The 22890-nt window shown below is 39.3% G+C and overlaps 1 protein-coding gene across 2 annotated transcripts in view; it reads right to left on the bottom strand.

Moving 5' to 3' along the window:
• Positions 1-22890, bottom strand: part of DST (dystonin) — a 361566-nt gene that overhangs the window by 162584 nt on the left and 176092 nt on the right. Inside the window, exons 19-25 of one of the 2 annotated variants that reach the window (XM_026654900.1) lie at positions 20100-20262; positions 18479-18562; positions 18181-18288; positions 16936-17038; positions 12422-12442; positions 8917-11669; positions 6422-8332 (exon numbers count right to left, since the gene is read on the bottom strand). In XM_026654900.1, the coding sequence (XP_026510685.1) occupies positions 6422-8332; positions 8917-11669; positions 12422-12442; positions 16936-17038; positions 18181-18288; positions 18479-18562; positions 20100-20262 (5143 nt within the window). Of the gene's footprint in view, positions 1-4969; positions 5105-6421; positions 8333-8916; positions 11670-12421; positions 12443-16935; positions 17039-18180; positions 18289-18478; positions 18563-20099; positions 20263-22890 lie in introns of those variants that run through there. The other variant, XM_026654897.1, reaches the window with a different exon arrangement.

The raw sequence follows: 22890 nt of genomic DNA, 5'->3' as shown, positions 1-22890 counted from the left end.
GTCCCTATGGGTGTTCCATATCAGGAGACTTCCGAGCAGTACTTCCATCACAGAGGAGAGTGTTGAGGAGGTGGATTCAGCAAAGATTGTAGAACAGTGTCACCAAAAGCCACATCAGCTCTGGAAGCAATCACAAGAGAGTAGTGCTGGGAGACTGTATATATTGAAGACCAGGTGGCTTCTCTGCAGATCTCTGAGATAGGTTTGTTTCTCGGCAGGGCAAGAGAGGTAGACTGAACCCTGGTGAAATAAGCAATAACTCTTGGAGGTGGGTGATCCCTTGAGACTTTGTAGCAGGTTAAAATCCATCATGCAACCCATTTGAGTGGAAGTCACCTGTCCTTTTATGCACCCTGCACTAGAGATAAAAAGTCTGGATGAAGCCATAACGGACCTAGTCCTGTCTAGGTAAAAAGCAAGAGCTCTTCTTGCCCTTGGGCAAGTATGCTCTGTCTGTAGAGGAGTCCAGAGTAGCTCTGATGAAGTCTATTTGTTGGGTGGGCGTGACAGTAGACTTTTCCACACTGAAGAGATGGCCCAGTGAGTGGAACAGAGATAAGATCTTCTGGTTGCTGTCTGTGCTTCGAGGAATGACCAGCCTTTTGGGAGTCAATCATCCAGGTAGGGGTAAATGATTATTCCCATCTGATGAAGATGGGATGTGGCAGCCAACAGAACTTTGGTAAAGACCATTCGAGCAGTACAAAGGCTGAAAGGTACAACTCAATAGTGGTAGCGGTCTCTGTGCATCACAAAACATAGGAAACATCTGTGTGAAGGAGGCATGGCTATATGGAAATAAATTACCTGAAGGTCGAGGAAGGCAAACCAATCTCCCAGGTCCAGAGAGGGAATTATTGCTCCTAATGATCACTTCTAATTTTTGCTACCATTCTGAACTGTTAAGTGTGGACAAAGCTGTTTATTGTCCTGAGGTCCAGAATTGGTCTCCATCCCCCATTTTTCTTTGGAACCAGGAAATGTGTAATAAAATTCTTTCCTGACTAAGTCAGGTGGGACAGGCTTGATTGCCCCCAGTGTTAACAGGGACTGCACCTCGAGACTCTCATGAGAGGGGTCCCTGCAGAGAGAAGGAGGTGAGGAGGTAGAAGTAAGCTGAACTGGATGGAGTAATCTGTAAATATCACCTCCAAGATCCATCTCTCCTAGATGATGAGCTCTCAGGAAGGTAGGGAATGAGAGAGAGAGAGAGAGAGAGAGAGGCCCCACCAGGTGGAAGGGGGATACGTGAAGCATAAAATCTGGAACAGGAGAGTTTGTGACCCTTCATCAATGGGTCTAAATTGTCATTTCAAAGATACTGCCAACTGGAAGGTTGCAGTACAGGGCAGTCCTTTCTATGAGAACCTGGGCTTCTTCCTGAAGGGCTGAGCTGTTCTCATGAGCTGGTAGTTGACTGAGTGAGACCGTTGAGCCATCTGTGACCCACTGTACTTTTTCTTTGCCATAAGTGTAAACATGCCCAGAGATCGTAGCTTCACCCAGAATCCTTAAGAAAGTGAAGTGACCCATCCATAGCATTGCTGAATAACTTGGGTCCCTTGAAGGGTGGGACAATCAATCGTGTTTTGTAACTCACAGAGGATTGCAGACAAAAAGCTCTACACCTGATTACTGCTGCAGCCATCTAATCAGGGCTGAAGAGATGTCCTGGCAATTGTCTGGCCATTTGCTACGAGAGTTTGAACTTGTTTCCTCTGATCCTGGGGCGAGTGTTCAACAAACGGTGAAAATTTGGAATAGTTTGTAAAATTGTATTTCGTCAACAGGGTTTGGTAATTGGTTACTCTGAAGTGCGGTGTGGCAGAGGAGTACATTTTTCCATGCCAGAAGGTCCAGTCCTCTTTGTTTTTTATCAGAAGGAATGGAATGGAATCAATGTTGTCTATTCCGTTTGTTGACTACTTCCATGAGCAGAGAGTTGGGTGTAGGATGGGAAAAGAAATATTTTGATCCTTTGGGTGGGATGTAATACTTTTTGTCCAACCATTTACACATAGGCAGTGCAGTAGCTGGGGTTTGACACACAGTACGTGCCCAGGACAACAGAGCATCATTAATGGGCAGGGTGATTTTGCTCAGACAAGATGTGTGAAGGATGTCCAACAAGGAGTGTTGGGGTTCCTTCTCTTTCAATGGGATATATAGGATCTCCTCTATACACTTCATAAGGTCCAGAAAAGTCTTGAAATCATCAGCATAAGATGGTGAGGGAGGCATGACAGCCTCATTTGGTGAGGAAGAGGATTTGCGGGAAAGTGATGTTTCTTCCTCCGCAGCTCTTGCTCCTTTGTATGATTCCACTGTGTGGAGGGACCTGAGTGCACCATTTATTGCTCTTGATATAGCCTCTTATGAGATGGTACCCAGTAAAACTAATCACCATAAGGGGCCTATAGGTTCCAATACACCCATCTTGGTGGGGCATAAGGGAATGGGGCAAGACCCCACTGTTATACTTGCTAGGGTTGGGTGTACCCCTTGCTAGAGTGTACCCCGAGTGAAGGAGATTGAAAAGGGAAATCCTGTATAGATAGTTCAGAATCTGATGAGGAGACATCTCCTGTGCCAATTGGAGGGGCAAATGGTGTCAATACCAATGGTTAAGTTGGCACCAGGGCCCCAAAGGGGTCCCGTAAATGCATGGTTATCAGAGGCTGTTGATATGAAGGTACCAGATGGTGCTGAGTTGGGATTGGCTGGAAATGTGTCTGTGTACCCTCAAAGAGTTTATGAGGGACTGGAGGCCAAGATGGTACTGGAGGGCAAGACATCATTGAAAATGGTAGAAGAGGGTAAGTAGGCTCTGTCAGGTAGGCAGTACTGGTGGGGAGTGTGTCTCTATTCCTCAGCAATGGTGACTCAGATGCTCCAGGATCTGAACGTCCACATTAGTCAAAAGACTGGACAGTACCAGGGACTCTAGAGTAGGAAATATCGGGAGTCAGAATATCTGGAGGTACCATAGATGGTGCTGAAGTACAATCAGTACGTCCTTCACGTCTGGTTGCTGGAGATGGTATCGATGATTTCAGCCTGGCTCTGGAGTCCTTATGTATTGAAGCCATAGAGTTCAGTGCCAATGTAGGTACTGCTTAACATAGTTTACCAGACAGTTTCTTGGTATGCGGCATGGTCTTCTTAGCCAGTGCCATGATCTCCATAGCAGAGGGGATGGGAGCCTCAGCTGTATGCATAATGAGACGCAAGGTCTCCTGAGACCTAGATCGACTGGATGACTTTCCCTTTCTCGTTTCCTGTTCTGGGGAAGGGACCCTTCTCTTCTTTGATGGTTAAGATGGTTCTGAAGGGCACCCTGGGTCTTTGCTTACCATCACAATAGAGATGGTCACCAGAGCTCTGCGGATCTAGTGTACAGGGAGGGTGATTCAGATCCTGTTGGTGTCAGTGAGTGCTCCATTAACAAGGGTTTGAGCCTGTCCCCCATCAACGTATTAGACCTGCTCTTATACTCTGAGTAGCTCTTGAATTTGGAGGGGATGTGAGACAACTCAAGCCAGCTTTAATGTCCAACGCTGCCAGGGAAAGACCTATGGCAGGTTTGGCAGGGTTCAAAGCCTGGGTTCTTGGGCATAGCCAGCACTCAAGACCGTGGATCAAAGGCCCAAGAAAAACAAAGGCACAATTCAGGCCAAAGAAAGGGAGGTGGAACCCCCGCCCCCCCCCCTTTTAAGTGAAAATTGTGCTAAATAAAAGTAAAGAAAAGAATACTTAGAAAATACAGAAATGTTAGTGAGAGGTATAGCAAGGCACTAGGCTAGCTGGAGGACACCGCAATGCTCATCTCAAGCCGCAGGCAGCTGAGGGAGAACTGGAGTGGCAGCAGTTCCGCCTCTCACTATATGCCCTCATACCGGAGGACCAGGATGTCTAGGATGGAGGTATGGATCCACGGACATTGCTGATGAAAAATCTCTGATCCAGAGTGCACAGGCATGCACACATCTTGAAATGGAGCACCCATAGGGACACTACTCGAAAAAGAGCCAGCTACACACAATACCTTATGTGGCCACTTAAATGTGTCCCCTTCCCACTGGTAGAGTCTGACCTATACAATCAGAATTGCTTAGAAATATTACTCAGTGTCTCCCCCGGTGTCTTAACATGGTAAATGGGTTCCTCCTTTGCTAACTGACAGTCAAGCAAGGGAAAAAATGCAAATAAGTGAGGCAATCTGACCACCAAGTCTCACTCACAGAGCTCAGTATAGGGTAAAGGATCCCCGCAGACCCACTCTGTATCTCCTTTCCCTAAAATAGCACTCTTGCGGGAGGCAGGAATGAAGCCACCATCAACTGAAGAATCATGGGAGAGGAGACCTCCAGTGCTCAATGGATGAGAGTAGCTCTCACCTATTCCAATTCAAAGTACTTTTATTTTGTAAGAAAATGAAAACTGGTCTGGGATCCCATCCCTTCCCCCTCCCATTCCTTCTTTACTGGAGGTAGCATGGGTATTACTAGTGCTATAGTAACTCCTGCAAGATGAGGAAACAGACCCAGAATTGGATGTACATTGTGCAGAAGGCAGAGATCATTTATATAAGCTGTATACCCAGTTGGTTCTGTAGCTCCTAGGTTCAGAGTTGTGTTCCTTCTATATTAGTGGCCTTGTGCCCCGACTTTACCTCTGGATAGGTCAGCCTTCTGTAGTCAGAACATGTCACATTTTGGGATCTTCACATCCCAGAGGGCAGACTATATTTTTTTTCTTAAGAGTGCTGCAAAATATCTTGTTCTCTTAAATGTTTTCATATTTGTAAATGTATTTTATTAACATTTTAAAATATTTCCCTCAGAACCAAATGTGAAATTAAATCTTTCGAGTAGCACAAAAATATTTATGGAAACCTTTGCGCATATTAACCAGGACAAAGAACAACAACAGAAAAACAGTGGTGTTCTATCAAGAAATCTTTGAGTACCTGCTGCTTAGGCAAGTCTGCCTTTTCAGCCTTTTCTCTTTCTCCCTTGCTGAGGGTCTTGCTGATGTTTGACACCCATTTCAGTAAATCCCCAGCTTTCTCAACATGCTCTTTCTTTTCCTCTTCCATTGACTTCTGGGGGGTAATGTGCATCGTAAAAAATACATTTATTTAAACAGTTGAGATATTAAGTTGTCAGACCCACAAACTCTCAATCCTCTCATAATGCCACTATTACCACAAAAGCTACAATAGTTTGAGTAGTTTTATTTATTTATTTTACCTTATGCATTACTGTCACCTATATGAAAATATATATGTATATGCAATATAACTGGAGACATTAATAGAGGTAATTCCTCCAAGATAGTTGCACAGATTCTAAAATCGCTACGGTATATACATATTCACACACACACACACGAACCATTTTATAGACAGTACAGAAATAGATTAACCTCCCAGCCACTACTCAATAATTAAAATCTAAATAATGCTTGTAGTCAGAAAAGCTAAACATCTTTGAATTGCTGCCTTTGCATTAGTCTTATATGCCTATAGCCAGCACTGGGTATCACACTTCCGGAGTACACTGGGATAGGTTACTAAATTACATTTAGGAGGAAATACAGTGTTATTATAGTCTTCGAACCAAGATATACTGAAAAATAATCAGAAGAGTCACCATTTTGTCCGCAATAAATATATTATGAATTTGTAGTTTGTGTCAAATAGTATATGATTTTTAACCAGAGTTTTATAGTAGTTGGAAACTTTTCAGTACTTAAAAATGTGTTGAAACGCTTTCACTTATCACAAGAAAAAAGGAAAGAACATTTTAAAATGGTTTAAAAAACTAAGCACTTCATATCAATACATCTTATCTCGTACATACTGCAGCTGTATGAAAAACTAATTGCACTGATCCATGTTTTCTCTGAAATCAGTGGAAAATCATGTTGATGAGAAATTTAAACAATACCACTCCAGACTACAAATGTATGACCTAATTCTGCAAATGCTAAATATATGAGTAGCTTTATGCATGTGAGTAATCTTGTGTGCATAAGTGTTCCAAAGATTTAAGCCTAAATCTCTACACCACATTTTGATACCTTTGTAATATAAAATATTTGTTTTTTTAAGATTTAAGAGCAGTTTGAAATGCCAAATCAAGACATCATGGCTGGATGTAATATTATACACAAAACAGTTCCTATTTTGAAGTCAATTGGACTTTTGCCTAATGAAACCATGTAAACACTGCAGCACTTCACGCCTATTATGAACTTTATTCCTTTATGGTGTCTAACTTGTATAGTATGTTATCACTCTCACATGATTACACAATAGTATTAGTAGTTCCCCACCAACAGCCTAGTGATCAATGGGAGTCTTTACTGAATGGACTTTGGATCTGGCCCAAAAGTGAGTACCAAAATCACTGTTGGATTACGAAGCATAATAAAGACTAGAAATTCCTATCTTAATGGGCTCAGTTGCTTCTAATAATCGTAGCCCTGTGTGGCAATCAAAAATAGATTTTTCCAAGGCTTCTTTGTATGTTAACTTCTTCTTTGTTTTGGGGCATGTAATGGCTTTAACATGTGACTTGTCATCTTTCATTTTTGTAGCTGTGATAGCATCAATAATGCCATTCTTAATAGCATCTTCCATAGACAACCTGCAATGAGATTTTGGATCTATTAGTCCACCAGTCAAGTATTGATACTGCAGGCAGCGAATGCCTGTGTCTTTGTTCAGGATATTTACATTCATAGCTTCAATGGCTGATATAATTTTGTTTGTTACAGGATGAATGATCCCAGTAAAGACTAACTCACACTGTTGAATTTGCTTAGCACTTATTTCATCAATTAACTCCCTTTGCAAAGCTTCTGAAACACTGTATTTTTTCCCAGTAAATGGATCAATTATGCCTCCTGTACTGGCTTGAGCTTCAAGACACCTTATGGCAGTAATTCTATCGACCAAGTTTTTGCGTGAGGCTTTTAGAACTGTAATTCTTTCATTGGTGTCAGAAAGCCAGTATCCTGCAATAGGGCTGTTCAAATCTTTACATGGTCGTGAACTGCTCAGCAAAATATCACCAAACTCATTAGCTGTGATGAGGCCTTCCTTATATTTGTTGACTAATGTTCTGTCAATTGTACCCTGTGTTAATGCCTCTTCAATATTAAACTGTATTCCAGTTTTGAGATCTGTTAGCAAAAGAGAAGAGTTTCCACGGGAATCAAAACACGTAGACTCCTTCCACTGAAATTCCCATTCTAATAGCTCAAGATATGTACTTTTATCAATTAAATCCCTTTGATAAGCCTCATATGAAGTCATTTCTGTTCCAGTTTTGATGTCTACTACGGAAATCTTATGAACTTTTTCTGCTGATGGGCTAGTAATTTTTCTGTCCCCAACTGGAAGCAGAACACATTTGCTATCTACATCAAACACACAAATTTTCAGCAATTCATAGTAGTACATGGCTTGCCTATTATTTGGGTTTTGAAAACATTTTGCATTACTAGAAGGTTCATGTAAAAATTTTAAAATTGTGTTATTTAGCAAGCCTAGCTGCACTGCGACATCTGGAGGAATACGAACACTTCTTACAGGGTCAATAATTCCCCCACTTGCAACCTGGACTTCAAGAATATTTTTACCTTTTTGTCTTTCCAGGATTCTAGCTTCAATAGCTTGATACACTGATATGATTTTACCAGAACAATAATATCCTAAAACTGCTTTCTCTGCCTCAAGTAGTCTACCTTTGAATTCATTATCTACAAGTCCTCTAACAATTGAGTCATCGACAGAATATTTCTGACCTGTTGTGGGATCAATGATGAAACCCGTGGCAGCCTGGGCTTCTAAAAATGCTAATGCTAATGTTTTTTCAATTATTCTTTTCTTTGCTGCTAAAGCAAAAGAGATTATTTCTTTGCTGGATTCAATGTACAGCCCAGCTATAGCAGTAGGCTTAGTTAAAAACATTTCAAGACTTTTCTGAACCTCGTCAAATGACTTCTGCCCTGAATGGAGCTGTTCAACTGTGCTCCTGTCTAGAAGCTTCACTTCAACCAACTGCCTGGCAGTTACATCATGTCGGAGACCTTGAAATTTAAGATCATCTTCCTCAGCAGAATATTCGTAGTGAACCATATCAACATTCTTCATATTCTTGCCCTCTAAGAAAGAGCTAATCTTTGGAAAATCTTCTCCCCTTAAACCTTCAGATGTTTGGTATCCCTCAAACATCCTGTCTTCATTACCAAGATTCTTGTCATTTTCTTGTTTTAATGTTGTAACTTCAACAAGCACATCATATTGCTTGCTCTTCACTATCTGTAAACAGGAATTTTTTGACACAATGAGCAATAGAGCTGGAGAACGTAATTTGCACTTTACACAATTCAGTCCAAAGTCCACCACCAGAAGAATGCAATGGAGAAAGTGAACAGCAGAAATCATGAATAAGAAATTTTATTAGCCTGGATAGTACAGAATATAATTAACTAGATTTTTTTTTAAAAATTGTACACCTCAAATATTTATTTAAAAGGGATAGATTAATGGGAATGTGGCTGAAATGCAAGGTAGAAATTTTATTCTGTGCTTGTTATTACCTGCACTTATTGATATCACTCAATGCACTTTTAACCGTAACTGAGTATAACCATTGTATGTGAATTTCTATAATGTACATAAACCTTTAACAAATAAAAATATAGATTCAAATAATCCTATTGCAAATATTTGAGTATTTTAGTCTTTTTTGTATTCACAGATAAGCAGAAGAAGTCCCCATACACCAGAATAAAAAAAAGTATACAACAGAGAGCATAGAAGAGCAATACCACATTTTAAAGAATGGAACAGTAAAAACCAGCACCAGAGCAAGGCAAATGTCAACAAAACTTAGAGTATACCTCCAAAGGGTGCATGAGCTTTACTAGTCCCGTTCCATGTTTTTCTTCTTCATGCCAGGAAGTGTGAAGATTTTTATCTCTTAATTTGTCTATTTCTGATATTTTTGTCATAGGGTTTGTTTTATCAAAAGTTATCTGGAGCTGGGTGCTTGTCTGAGAAACAAACTCTGTAAAAGACTGTTGGCCTGTATCATCTTCTAGGGATTGGTTTGTTCTTGACAACTGGAGCTGTGCCTCTTTTAGTTCTGTATCATCAGCACCCAGGTGCAGCTTCTTTTCTCCTAATCGATCCATTTTAAACCCCGGAATGTTTATATCAACCTGTCTCTCCTGTTTCTGTCTTAACAACGAAGAAGTAGTTTTTGCACATGGATGAAGTTGTTCTAAATCTCTAGGTGAGGTTTCTCCCAGGTAATTAAACTCCCTTACCTTCTTCTCACAGTCCAATTTGAATATAGAATCTTTTATGTTATGATGTTGCTTAACTCCATTCTGAAACATTAGGAACTGGTGTTCACGTTCCGTCATTGGCACGTCCATATCCTGTTTTAGGATCTCCACCATACGCCTCTGTACCTCCAATTCCTCCTCAAGTTTCCGATATTTCTGAAAATAATCCATTTCAGCATGCTTTCCTTGTTGTAGTTGCTCACGACATTTCTGAAGTCTTTCTTGCAGATCTTCAATTTGCATCTTGTACAATTTAATATTCTCTTCAGCCATATTTTTTTCTTGCTGAAGAGTGACACATTCCAGTCTTATACCTGAAATGTCATTTTCAGTGATGCTATGGGATTCCAGTAGTTTTTCAACTTTTTTTCTAAATTCCTCTGCAGAATGTTTAAACCTAATGGACTCTTCCTGAAACAGAGCCATCTTTTTGCGTGCCATTTGTTCATCTAGGGTCTTTTGATGGAATTCATCCTGCAGCTTCTTCAGTTTACTATTTAGCTCTTGTATATGAGCTTGCTGTAGCTGTATTTTCTGCTCACTCAACCTCTTTTCAACAGTGAAAGCATTTAGTTGTGCATTTAGATTTTTAACCTCTATCTCAGTGTTCAGTTTGAAAGCACTCTGCTTATCACACTTCTGTTTAAATTCGCTGGCTAATGTTTTTGTTTTTATTAGGTCATCTTCTAGACTTTTGACTTTACTTATGAATTCTTGCTCGATTATTATCTGCTTGTGCAACTGTTCATTTGTGGTACGTAGCTGTTCTTTAAAACCATCTGCTAGGGTTTTTAAGGCATCATTTTTTCTCTGAATACTTTGTTTCTCCAGAATAATCCTCTCTGATTCAGACTGAATTTGTTGCATCATTATTTTGGTTTCAGTATTCGATCTGGTAAGCTCCTCGACCTTTTGTTTCAATGATTCTGCCAAACGATTGCTTTTGGCCAAATCATCTTTCACCATTTGAATCTTCTGTTGATTTTCATTCTCTGCTCTTGTCTTTTGAAGCAGCTGTTCCTGGATTTTTTTATACTGATCTTGCAGATTATTTGCTTCTCCTTTGCATGACTGTGTTCTTTGTTCTGCTATCAGCTTCTCTTTCTGGAGAGAGTTGATTTGTGAATTTAAATGCTGAACAGTGATTTCAATTTGTGTGTGGGATCTAGTCAATTCCTCTACTTCCCTCTTTAATTGCACCTTTTCCTGCTGAAGAGATTTCAGCTCTTCTTGATAATTTATTTTAATTTTCTTAAGATCTATGGCCTCTTGCATTACCTCTTCAGCTTTACCTGTGGTTTTGTGCAGCTGCCTATCGAGTTCTTTCAATTGTTGCAAATATCCCTGCTCTACCTGATCTTTTTGGTCCAACTCAATTTTCAGACATTTAAGTGTATTATTGGCATCATCTAATTTCTCTTTTAGTAAACGAGCCTTTTCTTCAGCTGATGCTTTTTGAAGTTCAAGATCATTCAGTTCGTATTTTAGATCTTTAATGTTTTTTTCAGCCTTTTTGTTGGCAACAGTCAGCTCATCTACCTGCTGTTTAAGCTCCTCTACTTTCTTTATTTCTTGTTTTTTCTGGAAACCTATCATTTCAGAGTCAACCCGATAATGCTTGTCTTGCACAGATGTGCAAGTTGACTGCATGCTTTCTCTTATTAAGGAATATCTGCCTTCAACTATTTGCCTTCTAGCTTCAGTTTTCTCTTTTTCTTGGGGCTTTTTTTCTGCTAGATTCCCTTGATACTCAAAATCTTGTTCCATTTGCTTTATTAGTTTCATAAGCTTTTCCTCTCCTTCTGTTTTTTTCCTCAGTTCTGCCATTAAAGCTTTTTTCTGCTGCTCTAAATCCTGAAGATTTGTGTCTTTCCTTCTCAGGTGCTCTTCAAGTTTTCTTCTAGTAGCAGTACTTTCCTCTATTTGAGTTCTAAAAGCTCTGAGGTTTTCTTCAACTATACTTCTTTGAGCCTCTGCCTGCAAGGTGAGCTGCCTTACATGTTCTAACTCCTGCTCTGCAGCTACTTTCTCTTTTGCAATACTCTCTAGCTCTATCTGATACCGCTTTGCCTCTTGCTCAGCCTTGGTTTTCTGAAAAGATATCTCTTCCACATACTTCTGCTGTTTCTTCAGCTCATCTTCTGCAGCTTCCTTTACTTTGGGGAGTTCCTGTTCTACATGGAACTTTTGTTTCTTCAATTCCTCTAACATCTTCTCAAGCTCATTTATCTTTCCCATAAGTTTTCTGTTCTCATCAATTGTTGACTTTTGTTGCTCCATCAGATCTGAATATGCTGCATGTGCTGACGCCGCCTCATTGTTTATAATCTATAAGAAAATTTAAAATATACAAATGTTTAAATCTGTTCTTTTTTAATATAGCATGTGAAATCTGTTGTATTATTTTCAAGACATAGTTGAAAATACTTACTAACATGTATTCGGCATGTCAATACAGTAGGATGAGCAGTTCCCACCACCATCACCTTCTCCTTATATAGTAAGCTTCAGACAAGAAACCATTAGTTCAAGATGAAAAAATCCTTCATAAAGGAATCCGCAAAGGGGAGAAATCCCAAAGAATCTCTCAGGAAGCACTTAACGGTTAGAAAAGTCAGACAGCCACTTGCATATGCTCTTGCTCAAAACAAATAGCTACAACAAGTAATGAACAAAACACAATATGCAAGGATCACACAGGTCAAGGAAGTTCAGCATTTCCAGTTTGGTTCAGTAGGAATTTAAAGCGTTTTATGTTTACAACAGACATAATACAACACAAATTTGGAAATCTCTCCAAGAAAAGAAACAATACATGAAGCTACACTCAGGATGTGTCCACACTAGGAAAAAAGGTGTTTTCTTACCAGGTGTTAGCTAACACGTGTTAACTAGGAGCTGGTAAACTCTTAATGAAGAGAGGGCAGTTAGTAGTTTCCACGCATAAGCAGATGGAGGTAGACACTAGGAGGGAGAAGAGGTTTCATCTCGACCTGCTAACGTGTTCAAACTACAATTGCCTTGTCTTCACTAGAATTTTATCATGTTAGCTAACTTGAGGTAAGAACACACCTTTCTTCCTAGTGAAAGCAAGGCCTACTGTGAGGTGAAAAGCAAGCAATTTTTCTAATAAACAGAAGGTTATTTTATTTTAACAGACTTGTCTGATTTCAGTTGCAATGAGACTACACTTACATATCTCAAGAAGTGCTAATGAAAAGGCAGCTTCATTCCCTCTTTTCCTCCTTCGCTTGGATGATTTTAAATAAACACTTAGGATAGGTATGCACTGAAAAAAAATAAAAAACAACCTGCAGCAGCAAGTTTCTGAGCCTGGATCAACTCAGGCTGTGGGGCTAAACACAACATTGTAGACGTTCGGGCTCAGGCTGGCACCTGGGCTCTGCAACCCCACAAAAGATGTGGGTCTCAGAACCCGAGTTCCAGCCCAAGCCTGAAATGCTACACTGCTATTTTTAGTCCCGCAGCATGAGCCCCACAGGCTTGAGTCTGTTGACCTAGGCTCTGATACTTGCTGCTGTGGGTCATTTATTGCAGTGCAGACATACCCTTACAGATGTTGGGATTAAACTGGATCAGCTTTGGAGCATCTCCTTTTATGCTGACAGTTACACAACAAACATATTAAATGTAAAGTGTTTTTAGACCATTAAAATTGAGAATCTGATTGCAGTTGCATCTAGGATCACAAATTAAGTTCTCTGTTATGCAATCTTGCGCTCTTTCTGATCAGCAATGTAAAGCATCAGCTGGGAGGTATACATTAGGATATTAAAATGTGATTACGTAAATTCAAAATTATTGAAAAAAATCAATTGTTTTGCCATCTCTGAATCGATACTGATTAATAGATTATTAATATATTAATTTTTAGTTATGCTCAATCAACTTTAAATCAGCTCCACTTTCAGATCTTTTTGTCCAAGATTCAAATATTGAGTTAGACTGATTTTTGAATGGCAATTATTTTTAATTAGAGTTTGATTTGCATTAAGAGGAAACCACTGGTACCTCAATATTTTTTCTGTTCTTTTTTCTCTTCATAACCCATGTCATTACTTTTTATTTGCTTTTCTTTTTCCCAGAATGGATGTTCAGTTTCTGTGTTTTCATATTTTACTGTCTGGAGCTTATAGTCTATTCCAGGTACCTTGGTGCTAGGATTTTTACCTTTACTCTGCATTTCTGCAACCAGCAATAAATCTTCATCCTCTACACTCTGTTTGTTCAAGCTGATGCCCGTATTGGCCAAACTATGAATCTTAATCTGTGTCAAATTCTCTTTATTTTCTCTACTGTCATTTCTAAATTGTGTTTTGCTAATTCAGTTTCTGAAAATGAGAAAATATTCTCTTCCCTTGGAATTATTTCTTTCATTGAACTGGCTATTTTTACATTTGTCTCCCCTAAATGTTGTGCCTCTAAATCTGGACCACTGTGTATTCCTGACTTTTCAGAATTTAATATAAGTGTTTCTGAAGCATTTTCTATACGCTGATTCTCTGTGGTATTTCCCTCAGAAAAACCAAACAGATATGCAATATTTGCTTGAACTATATTCTTTGCTTGAGTTGGATTTAGAGTTGATCTTTCTGGAAAGTTGTTTTCTGCTACAAAACAACTGTCATCCAAGGGGGCATTATGGAGTTTGTTTGCGTTCCCTTCACCTGCATCAGAAATGCTTGTCTTCCTCACAGGCTGCAAGTTCAGCTTTGTTGTCTTTTCACTTCCCTTGTACACTTTCATCTCTCTGGGGGTGCTTTCTTGCTTTACAGTTGATATAATTTCATCACTCTCTTGCAACTCATTGTCTTCAGAGTTTACGTTGTCACACACATTGTCACTACTTCCTTTGAGGCTATGATCTTTAGCATGTAGATTTTTAGCAAGCGGTCTCATTGAAAGATGTTCTTGTTGCCTGTTCGGGTTGGCATCCACAGCATACCTTCCAGTCTTTTGAATGACATCATCTCTCTTCATCATTAGCTTAAAGTTAGTTTCTGAATACACCCCAAGTTTCTCTTTTGTTGGAGCATCTTCCCTTGCTCTTCTTAAAACATGGTTTCCACTAATACTTCAGAAAACTTCTTTGGCTCTCCCCATTTCCTGTCTCATTCCATCAGCAATTGGTTGATTTCACGCCGCACCAGAATCGTCATTTATATTAACACTGACACAAATTTGACATGGAACTGGATATCCTTTTCCACCATTCTCTGTGTTTTGATGCTATTTACCAGAAAGGGTGGTTATTTCCTTTCTTGTATATAGCTGCTCTTCCCCATTATTTCTACCAGCACTTTCTTGACCATGAGGCTTCAATAGTTGCTTTGATGTTCCGTCCGTTATGATTTTATCACCTCTGTCAGTATCGAATTCTTTTATTTGAATTTCCACCTTCTCTCAGATTTACTATGAGAACTATCTTTCTGCAAATCTCTCGTCTATTGAATTTTCGCCTACTGTGTTTTTCTGTCTTTGTTCAACTGCTTCATCACATCCCAAAGGTTCAAAAACTTCAGCTATCATCATGGTTTTCTGGAATTCAGCTTCAGCAGGTAAACGCTGAGCTGACAGCACACAGGTTTAAATTTAGATTTTAAATTTCATAGACTTCATAGCAAGGGCCTTATTTTACCTTTCTTCTGTGCACCAAACTCTGAATGACATCACTCAGAATTCTTAACAAAGACAAGGATAGAATAAAGTCCTGAATGCCAGAGGAAGAGATTAGAAGTATAATCCCAGAAAAAAATGATGATTGTTTCTGCTTTGAAATAGAAAAGCTCCATGATACGCTACTTTGATTCCAAAAGGAAGCTTATTATATTGTTTTGCAATTAGAAAGCAACCTTACATTATCTACTAAGAAGTTATCAAGGAAGTAGAAGTCTGCATATGTTTTGCAAAAGACAGTCTTGAAGACACAGCTCGGAACAGACAAAAATGGTTTATAAAATTCAATTATTCTTGAGAAACGTGACACCAACCAGCCAAACCCGACAAATTTCTTCGTCTCTAGATATTTTTCTTTTTTGTTTTCATTTTTACCAGCAGTGTGAATTATACACATAAAGGCTACTTAGCATGTAAAAGTGATATCTCATGCAACGGATGCTACATGGTTAAAAAAAAAAAAAGATGCACACTTTTCATATTTATGTTATCAGTCTGTTCAGAGATATGCGACAGGAAGAACATGCAGCAAAGACAAAGCTGGCAGCAAGATTATTTAATATCCCTTTAAGGATCCAGGGTCTTGTCCAATGATTATGTAAATAAATATTAAAAATTAAAACTTGTTAAAATAACTCCAATCCTGTTTTACGTATTTTTTATACTGGACAAACCATACAGTATATTATTTGGCAGAAAAGCTATAAGGATACAGTGTATAAATTAAGACCCTATCATCCTTAAAGAGTAAATATATAATTGCTTTAGAAACACACGATATTTTTAAAGAAAGTAAAGAGTAGATAATATTCTTTGTTTAATTCTTTAAAGCATTGATTTAAACTATGTATTTCTGAACAAACAGTTTATAGTCTCAATTTATTCTTGTTAACGAGACCTCATGCTCACTGTGAAAAAAATTCATTTGCCTCAAAGAATCAATGCAGAAGAATGACAAAAGAAAAAAGAAGCCTAAACATTTAAAAGTCATTGAAGCAAACTTAAGGAATTAGTGAAGGGGTTATTGCACTCCCCTATTTAAATAAAAAATTCCTTATCCATTAAAAGCAAGCTAGTGTGCACACCGCAGGTGAAATTCAACCCTGTGCAGAGGGATAACGGAAGACCTAAGCACCGCTTAGGTCCTACTTAAGCACAGTAACTAGGACTTAAATAGGACATTAATAGTGCATGGGAGTTGGGCTGGTTCTCTGCACAGGGGCAAATTTCAGCTTGCATTTGTAAGTACAGCATATATCCAGCCCTAATATACACACCAAATAAATACAGTCCACATTCCAAATATCCAATGTGGTTTTTGTTGTAAAAATAAAACTTCAAATGAAACGTTCAAAAATTAAAAAGCAAGTATTGTCTATCTATGAATATAGATGATGAATTATGATTTATAAAGATGGACGGCTTGTGGTAGAAATTTAGGTTATTTGCTTTACAGAACTATACTTTAATATTTTCCTTGTTTTTTAGAAATAAAAAAGTATAAAGAAATGTTTTACTCAAAGGGACCAAACACCGCCAGCTAATTTGTGCCAGGTCTTAAGTAAAACTGTCCCAGTGCATTATAATTTCTCCTGTCCTGTAGATAATTTCCTTCTCTGCAGAATTCAGTGAATCACAGTGGGTCCCTGTAATGTGACCCTCCCATCTGGAAGGACTGATGGAATGTGAGGACTTTGCAAATATACATCAGTGCTTATAAGAATGATAGGCGCACAGTCCAATATCCATATATTCCCATGTTTGTGCAGTATATAAGAAATTTCAGTTCTTAGTATTTCCAGCTAAAATTATGATCCAAGTCCAATAGTTGTTTTATTGCCCCCAACAAAATAGTTTCTGTTTTCCTGTGACCTACCTCCTCTTCTTCTAGTCTTTTCAAAGAGTCACCAGCAAATTTAATATACTGGGTCATCAGGGTCACCAAGGCAGTATAGCGTGTTCGTAAATCCATGAACTGCATAGAAACAAAAGAGGAAAAGGGAAGGGGAAAATGGTAGCACTCACAGTGACTTCGAATGCATTAAATAATGTCCAAGAACTACTTCTAGACTTAAACTGGCCTTTAGGAAAGTTATATATGGCACAGAGCTCATAAGACAAATCTTGATCTTGGTTTAAGGGACACAATAGTCATAAAGAACCACATAAACAGGCTGTCCACAGGACCAACTGATCCTAAGAATGGTCAGCCTGGTATGTAAGAGGCTGAATGGAAGTGACCTGTATCTGCTAGGTATGTAACTGGTGTGGTGAAACTCGGGGGGGGAATATGAGGAAAAGAAACTCAAGGAAATAATCTTCCTACTCACAAAGATCCTAACTCATCTGGTACTGGAGTTACTGTAGCACTAGAGTGGAATTTTCAAAAGTACCAAAGTAACTTGAATGACATTTGTGCTCCTATGTCATCCTGGGGCTTTGGAAAATTCCACCCCCTAGAGCTGTAGTATCCCCAATGGTGCTCCAGCCTGAGTGAGAGGACCTAAGGTCCCTATCTTATGTTGGAGGGGCTTCAAAATCTTAACCCCTTGATAGCTGGATGGATAGACGGAGTATCATTATCCCTATAAGCCTAGGTCTTTGTTTCTGGCTGTCATATCCTCTTTCAGAATTGTCAGCTAGAGAGAGTCACTTCAGGGCCAAACTGCCCCATTCACTCTTGTACTCTCTCAGTCCTCTGGGGATAAAATTGCACCTTTGCGTGCACAAATAGGCTGCAGAGAGGCACTGCCTCTGAATCTGCTACAACAGTGACTTGTGGCACCACAGTGATGGTGAAAGCGCCCCCTGGGGTGGCAGCCTGAGACATGATCTGGCCCACTGTATTAATAAACAGTTTTATTTTTCTCTGTTTTCTATGTTTCTCATCCAAGTTTTTCATGGGCATTTTAACTGTTAATCAACACCAACATCCAGATATAAAACCAGATACTGTGAAATGTATAACATTCATGTCAGGGTTTGTCTATGTACAGTAAGGATCATGTGTGAGGTTACTATATTTAATTATTAATAAATCCCAGTCTTGCATTTCCTCCACTCTACAACAGGCTGCTAAATGAATGTACATTTCCCTGTCAAAGAACATCCAGCTACCTCTTGTATAATGAAGTCAGATGAGCTCTGCATTCTCCGGCGTTTCACTGGGGATTTTTGTTGTGAGTCAACCATAGCCCTATATGTCATTGTCTGCAGTTCATAATCCTGTAAAAATAATGCAGTCAGAAAAGTTATCAGCACTCTCTATCAAATTGACATTGAATAAAGTATTTATAATGCAATTTAGCAGCAAAGCACCATTGCTTAAATGTTGTATCCATTGTACAATACCAGCATACATGTAAAGGACACATTATCAAATTAAACTGTATTATCTGTGTATAATCTTTCTTACCTTTACTGAAGCTGAGTATTGCTCTGAATATTTCTGGCATTCATCTATTTTATTTTGTTTCATTTCAATTTCAGAAACCAGCATCTGTAAAATATATGTGTATATCTTCAGCATAATAATAATAATAATAATAATAATAATGACTCTTTTCTCTCCCTTTGTTATGGCTGATAAGTATTATTATGATAAGAATTTCTAAATTGCCCACCATCATACTATTTATAGCACTGCTTGCATTTCAGTGTTGTATAGCTAGTTGGAATCCTGGGTCCTGATCTAAATCCTAGAAAGTCAATAGAAAGACTCCTATTGAGTTCCATGTGAGTTAGATCCAGCTCAGCATGAGTACTGCTGGTAGAATACTGTAAAAACAGTGCCTGCATCCTGGCCAACACACTGGGGACTGAACTGGAGACCTGCAGGGCTAAAAGCTGCTACATTTTTAGCTAAAGAGACAGGTTCTTTAATGAGGGCTGTCACAGACTCACTTCCTCGGTGGATCAGGCACAGAGTGGGACCTGAAATACACACTATCAGGGGATTACATAAACATTTGGATGACACCCAAACAGTTGTTTGACTGTGGCATGTTCATACCCCTTTATTATTCACTATTATCGAACATTCATGCAAAGTGGTTCTGTTTGCCTAACATTTAGGGAATGGCTGTCCTTCCTGGGCTCAATCCTGTAAGGTGCTGAGCACTCTGGTGCCAATCCAGTAAAGCACTGCAGCACTCCCTTAACTGTCAGCACACAAGCAGTCCTATTGAAGACTTTGTGTGAATATTTTCATGGACACAATAATCATGAGTAGCACTGAATCACACTTTACATTTAAAATTATGGCGTTATAGAGGAAGGATGGCCCAGAGGTTAGGACACTAGCCTAGGAGTTGGAGAGCCCGCTTTGCCACAGACTTCCTGCATGATGTTGGGCAAGTCATTTTGTCTCTCTGTGCCTCAGACCCTCATCTGTAAATAAGATTAACAGCACTTCCCAACCTCAAAGAGATGTTGTGAAGATAAAAGACTGGCGTGCTCGGTTACTACAGTAATAGGGGTCATAGAGATATCTGAGATAGCTAAAGGGCGATTGACATCACTGCTTTAAATATTAAATATTTTTGCTTTTGTTAGTAAAGCCCCATTAGTTTTTTATATTTTTGGGGAATTTCATTTTATCCATGCGAAGAGGTGCGGGAGAGGGGTCCTGCCCGGCGGGGAATGGGAGACCCTGGAGGGGGGAAGGTTGTTGTACAGTGAGCCTGCCCCACACTCACCCAGTAGCAGGCGGTTCCTGTTCATGGGTCTGGGCTCAGCACCCTGCTCCAGGTGTTCTGATATAGCACTTGGCACTTCCCCTCCATCATGATGACAGAGGGGCGGCCAGACCAAATTTGCACAAGTGATATCGTGACACTGTACACTACACAACTGGAGCAGGGAGCTGGGCCCAGACCTGAGGGACGGGAGCCTCTGCTGTGAGGTGATTTTTTTCATTTCATTTTGGTTTATACTTTGTTTTGTTTTATTTTGTCATATTTTGTATTTTCAATAATCACAGGGCTCCAGTTATTAGTTTCTATACTTTTCCCCAGGGTGGGATTCCCTTTTTGTACCTTTTGCTGGTTCAGCTGTTTAGCCAAAGCTTTGCTGTTTTCTGGTTGGTTTTCTTGAATCTTTCGCTGAGTATCTTCCACTTTCTGAATCCAGGTATCCAGTGTATGGTAAGTATCTTTGTAGTATTTCAGAGATTTACTGATACCCTCTAAGTCACGCAACCTGGTTTAATTTGAGAACAGGAGATATGATTGGGGAGAAGGTACTGTAAAAAATGATGTAAGTAAGTCAACATAACCTTAAAGGTATCAGGTGTCCTAGCTCCATCTATCATCATAATAGGAAATTTAATACTTTTTACTAAAATATATTAATGGCAGTTTCTACCACTGAGATCCCCAGCTTAATGACAGTCCATAAAGATTAAAGAGGATTTTCACACTAGAGCACCCTCGGAAGAGGGAAAGAACATTTATACTAGAAAAAATTGACTATGGGTCAAACCTTCAATCGGGTTTGGTGTTCAGGGAAGGTCCAGTCATAGCAGAAACACTGCACGTTTCCTAAATTAATGAGCCCAGGAGCAGAAAGGCCATGCACTAGACACAACATTCCCCAGCACACTGTGGAGGAGGCCTCTGCAGAAGCAATTTTCACTGCCATGCAGAAGGACGAGAAGTGGGTGTGTTTTAGGTGTGACCAGTGGGTTTGGTTCTGAGCATGAGACAAGGGGGCCAAAATCTGCACTGAAGGAGACCAGCAGACCACGTCCTCTACTCCTCCCAAGCGAAGTAGGAGTTGGCACAAAGGCAAAGTCTTTAGATGTCCAAAAATGCTAATATCAATCATCCTCTTTGGGTAAATCCCTCTTTAAACCGTATGATTCTGGAAACTATTGAAAACCCACTCAAGTTTGTGGGCCTGCCATTTAAATCAATCAGGCACAGAGAGTGAAGTGGAAACTGGTTAAGACTCTTCTACTCTGCAGTTAAATGGAGCAGAGGGGCAGACAAAGGCAAGCTGTGTTATTTCCTGCGAACTGATTCTGGAGTCTACAGAGTGCTTGAGATTCATCTGCTGTAGTCCTAACAATGTGCCTAAAAACCATACAAATATAGCAACCAAAGAGAGAGCAGAGATGTAGGTTCAGAGCAATCTGCCTGTCTGTAACCCTATATTTAACAACTCTGGTATTCTGGTTTGTAATACCTACTTTTGAATCTGCCTTACTTTCAATAATGCTAAGGACATGCTCTGTGCATGTATGTGTATGAAACAGAGTGAGTGTGACAGAGGAATTATATTTTGGTATACATATAAACAAATAACAGGGTAAACAAAATAACAATAAATGGTGGGGAAAAAAGAAAAGGAAAGATGTTTAATTGGAACCAATATTTACAAACGTATGTGTATAGTGAGTATCACTGTCAAACGGTTAGGAAGTAGGAGGGTGAACATTTCCAGAAAACAGTCTGTTTACTGCCACAAATTGCAACTACCACAAGCTGTCATGTTTACACTAGAACTCACTGTGTGTTAACAATAATCTGTCAGCATATTCCACACAGATGTCATGTGAGGAGAGTGTTAGGTTCATGTTTGCCCTGTGAGCAGATAGGGACACTTAAGCTTCTCAGAAAGCTACTGTTTTGTCATTTAAATCATATCACTTTGTTTACACATGGCCTACTAGAAAATGAAAAAATTAAGAGTGAAATGTAAAGATACATACACTGCAGCTTAATTTCAGGCAAAAAAGACTACACACTCCAATTGCATGTTTCTTATACTGAAAAACAGAAGGTAAGGGCCCTTCCCCATAGTTTCTGTGAAAGCCAGTAGCTTAAAGGCTAATAATCATACTGGCATTCAAACTGTTTTCTTTGACTAGACAGCATTTTTGATCAGGTCTTACCAACCACTTTAGTTTCTGGTAATCAGAGGTAGAAGCAATAAAATTAATTAATTATATTGGATTAGTTGACTGATTATCAGTTCCTGCATGGATTGGACTGAGAACATAAGATTGGCCATACTGGGTCAGACCAAAGGTCCATCTAGCCCAGTATCCTGTCTTCCGACAGTGGCCAATTGCCAGGTGCCCCATAGGGAATTAACAGAACTGGTAATCATAAAGCAATCCATTCCCTGTTGCTCATTCCAAGCTTCTTGCAAACAGAACCTAGGGACACCATCCCTGCCCATCCTGGCTAATAGCCATTGATGGACCTATCCTCCATGAATTTATGTAGTTCTTTTTTGAACTGGTGGAACAACCTAAAGACATCTGTTTTTAAGAGGGGAGAAATATGAAAGTTTGCAGTGTACAGCATTATTTCATATAAACAGCAGTATTCTGATACTTCTCTTCAGGGATTCCAGGGTCATAAACGAAATAATGTTGTTCTGCCTCAATTTGTCCTTAGCTCTAGGGAGATAGAATTAAAGAGAATGAAAACGAAAGGATATGAGGTTGGTTGGGAAAGCATTAAGATGTGAACTTCTTCCCTGTGAGAACAATGGATAAGCGCATTCCAGAATACTGTGTGTGGGTGTGTGTATAATATATATATGACATACACACAATATTATTTGTCTGTGTGTGCGTGTACATGTGTACAAAAATATTTGAGTAATATTATCCACGGACATCACCAAAATCTAATCAAAGAGTCACATTTCATAGAACAAATGAACTTGAGTTGTATCATGATATTGCATGAACATAATAGAAGGTCAACAGGACATACTCCAGGGGCAAATTACTGGTTCTTGGCCAAATCCTGAAGTCCTGATTTCAGTTCTTATGGAGACAAAATTATCACTGAAGTCAATGGGAGTTAAGGA

This window comes from Terrapene carolina, unplaced genomic scaffold (assembly GCF_002925995.2).
Source record: "Terrapene carolina triunguis isolate 2854851 unplaced genomic scaffold, T_m_triunguis-2.0 Scaffold42, whole genome shotgun sequence".
NCBI lineage: Eukaryota > Metazoa > Chordata > Testudines > Emydidae > Terrapene > Terrapene triunguis.
This window is presented reverse-complemented; position numbering and strand designations above follow the sequence as displayed.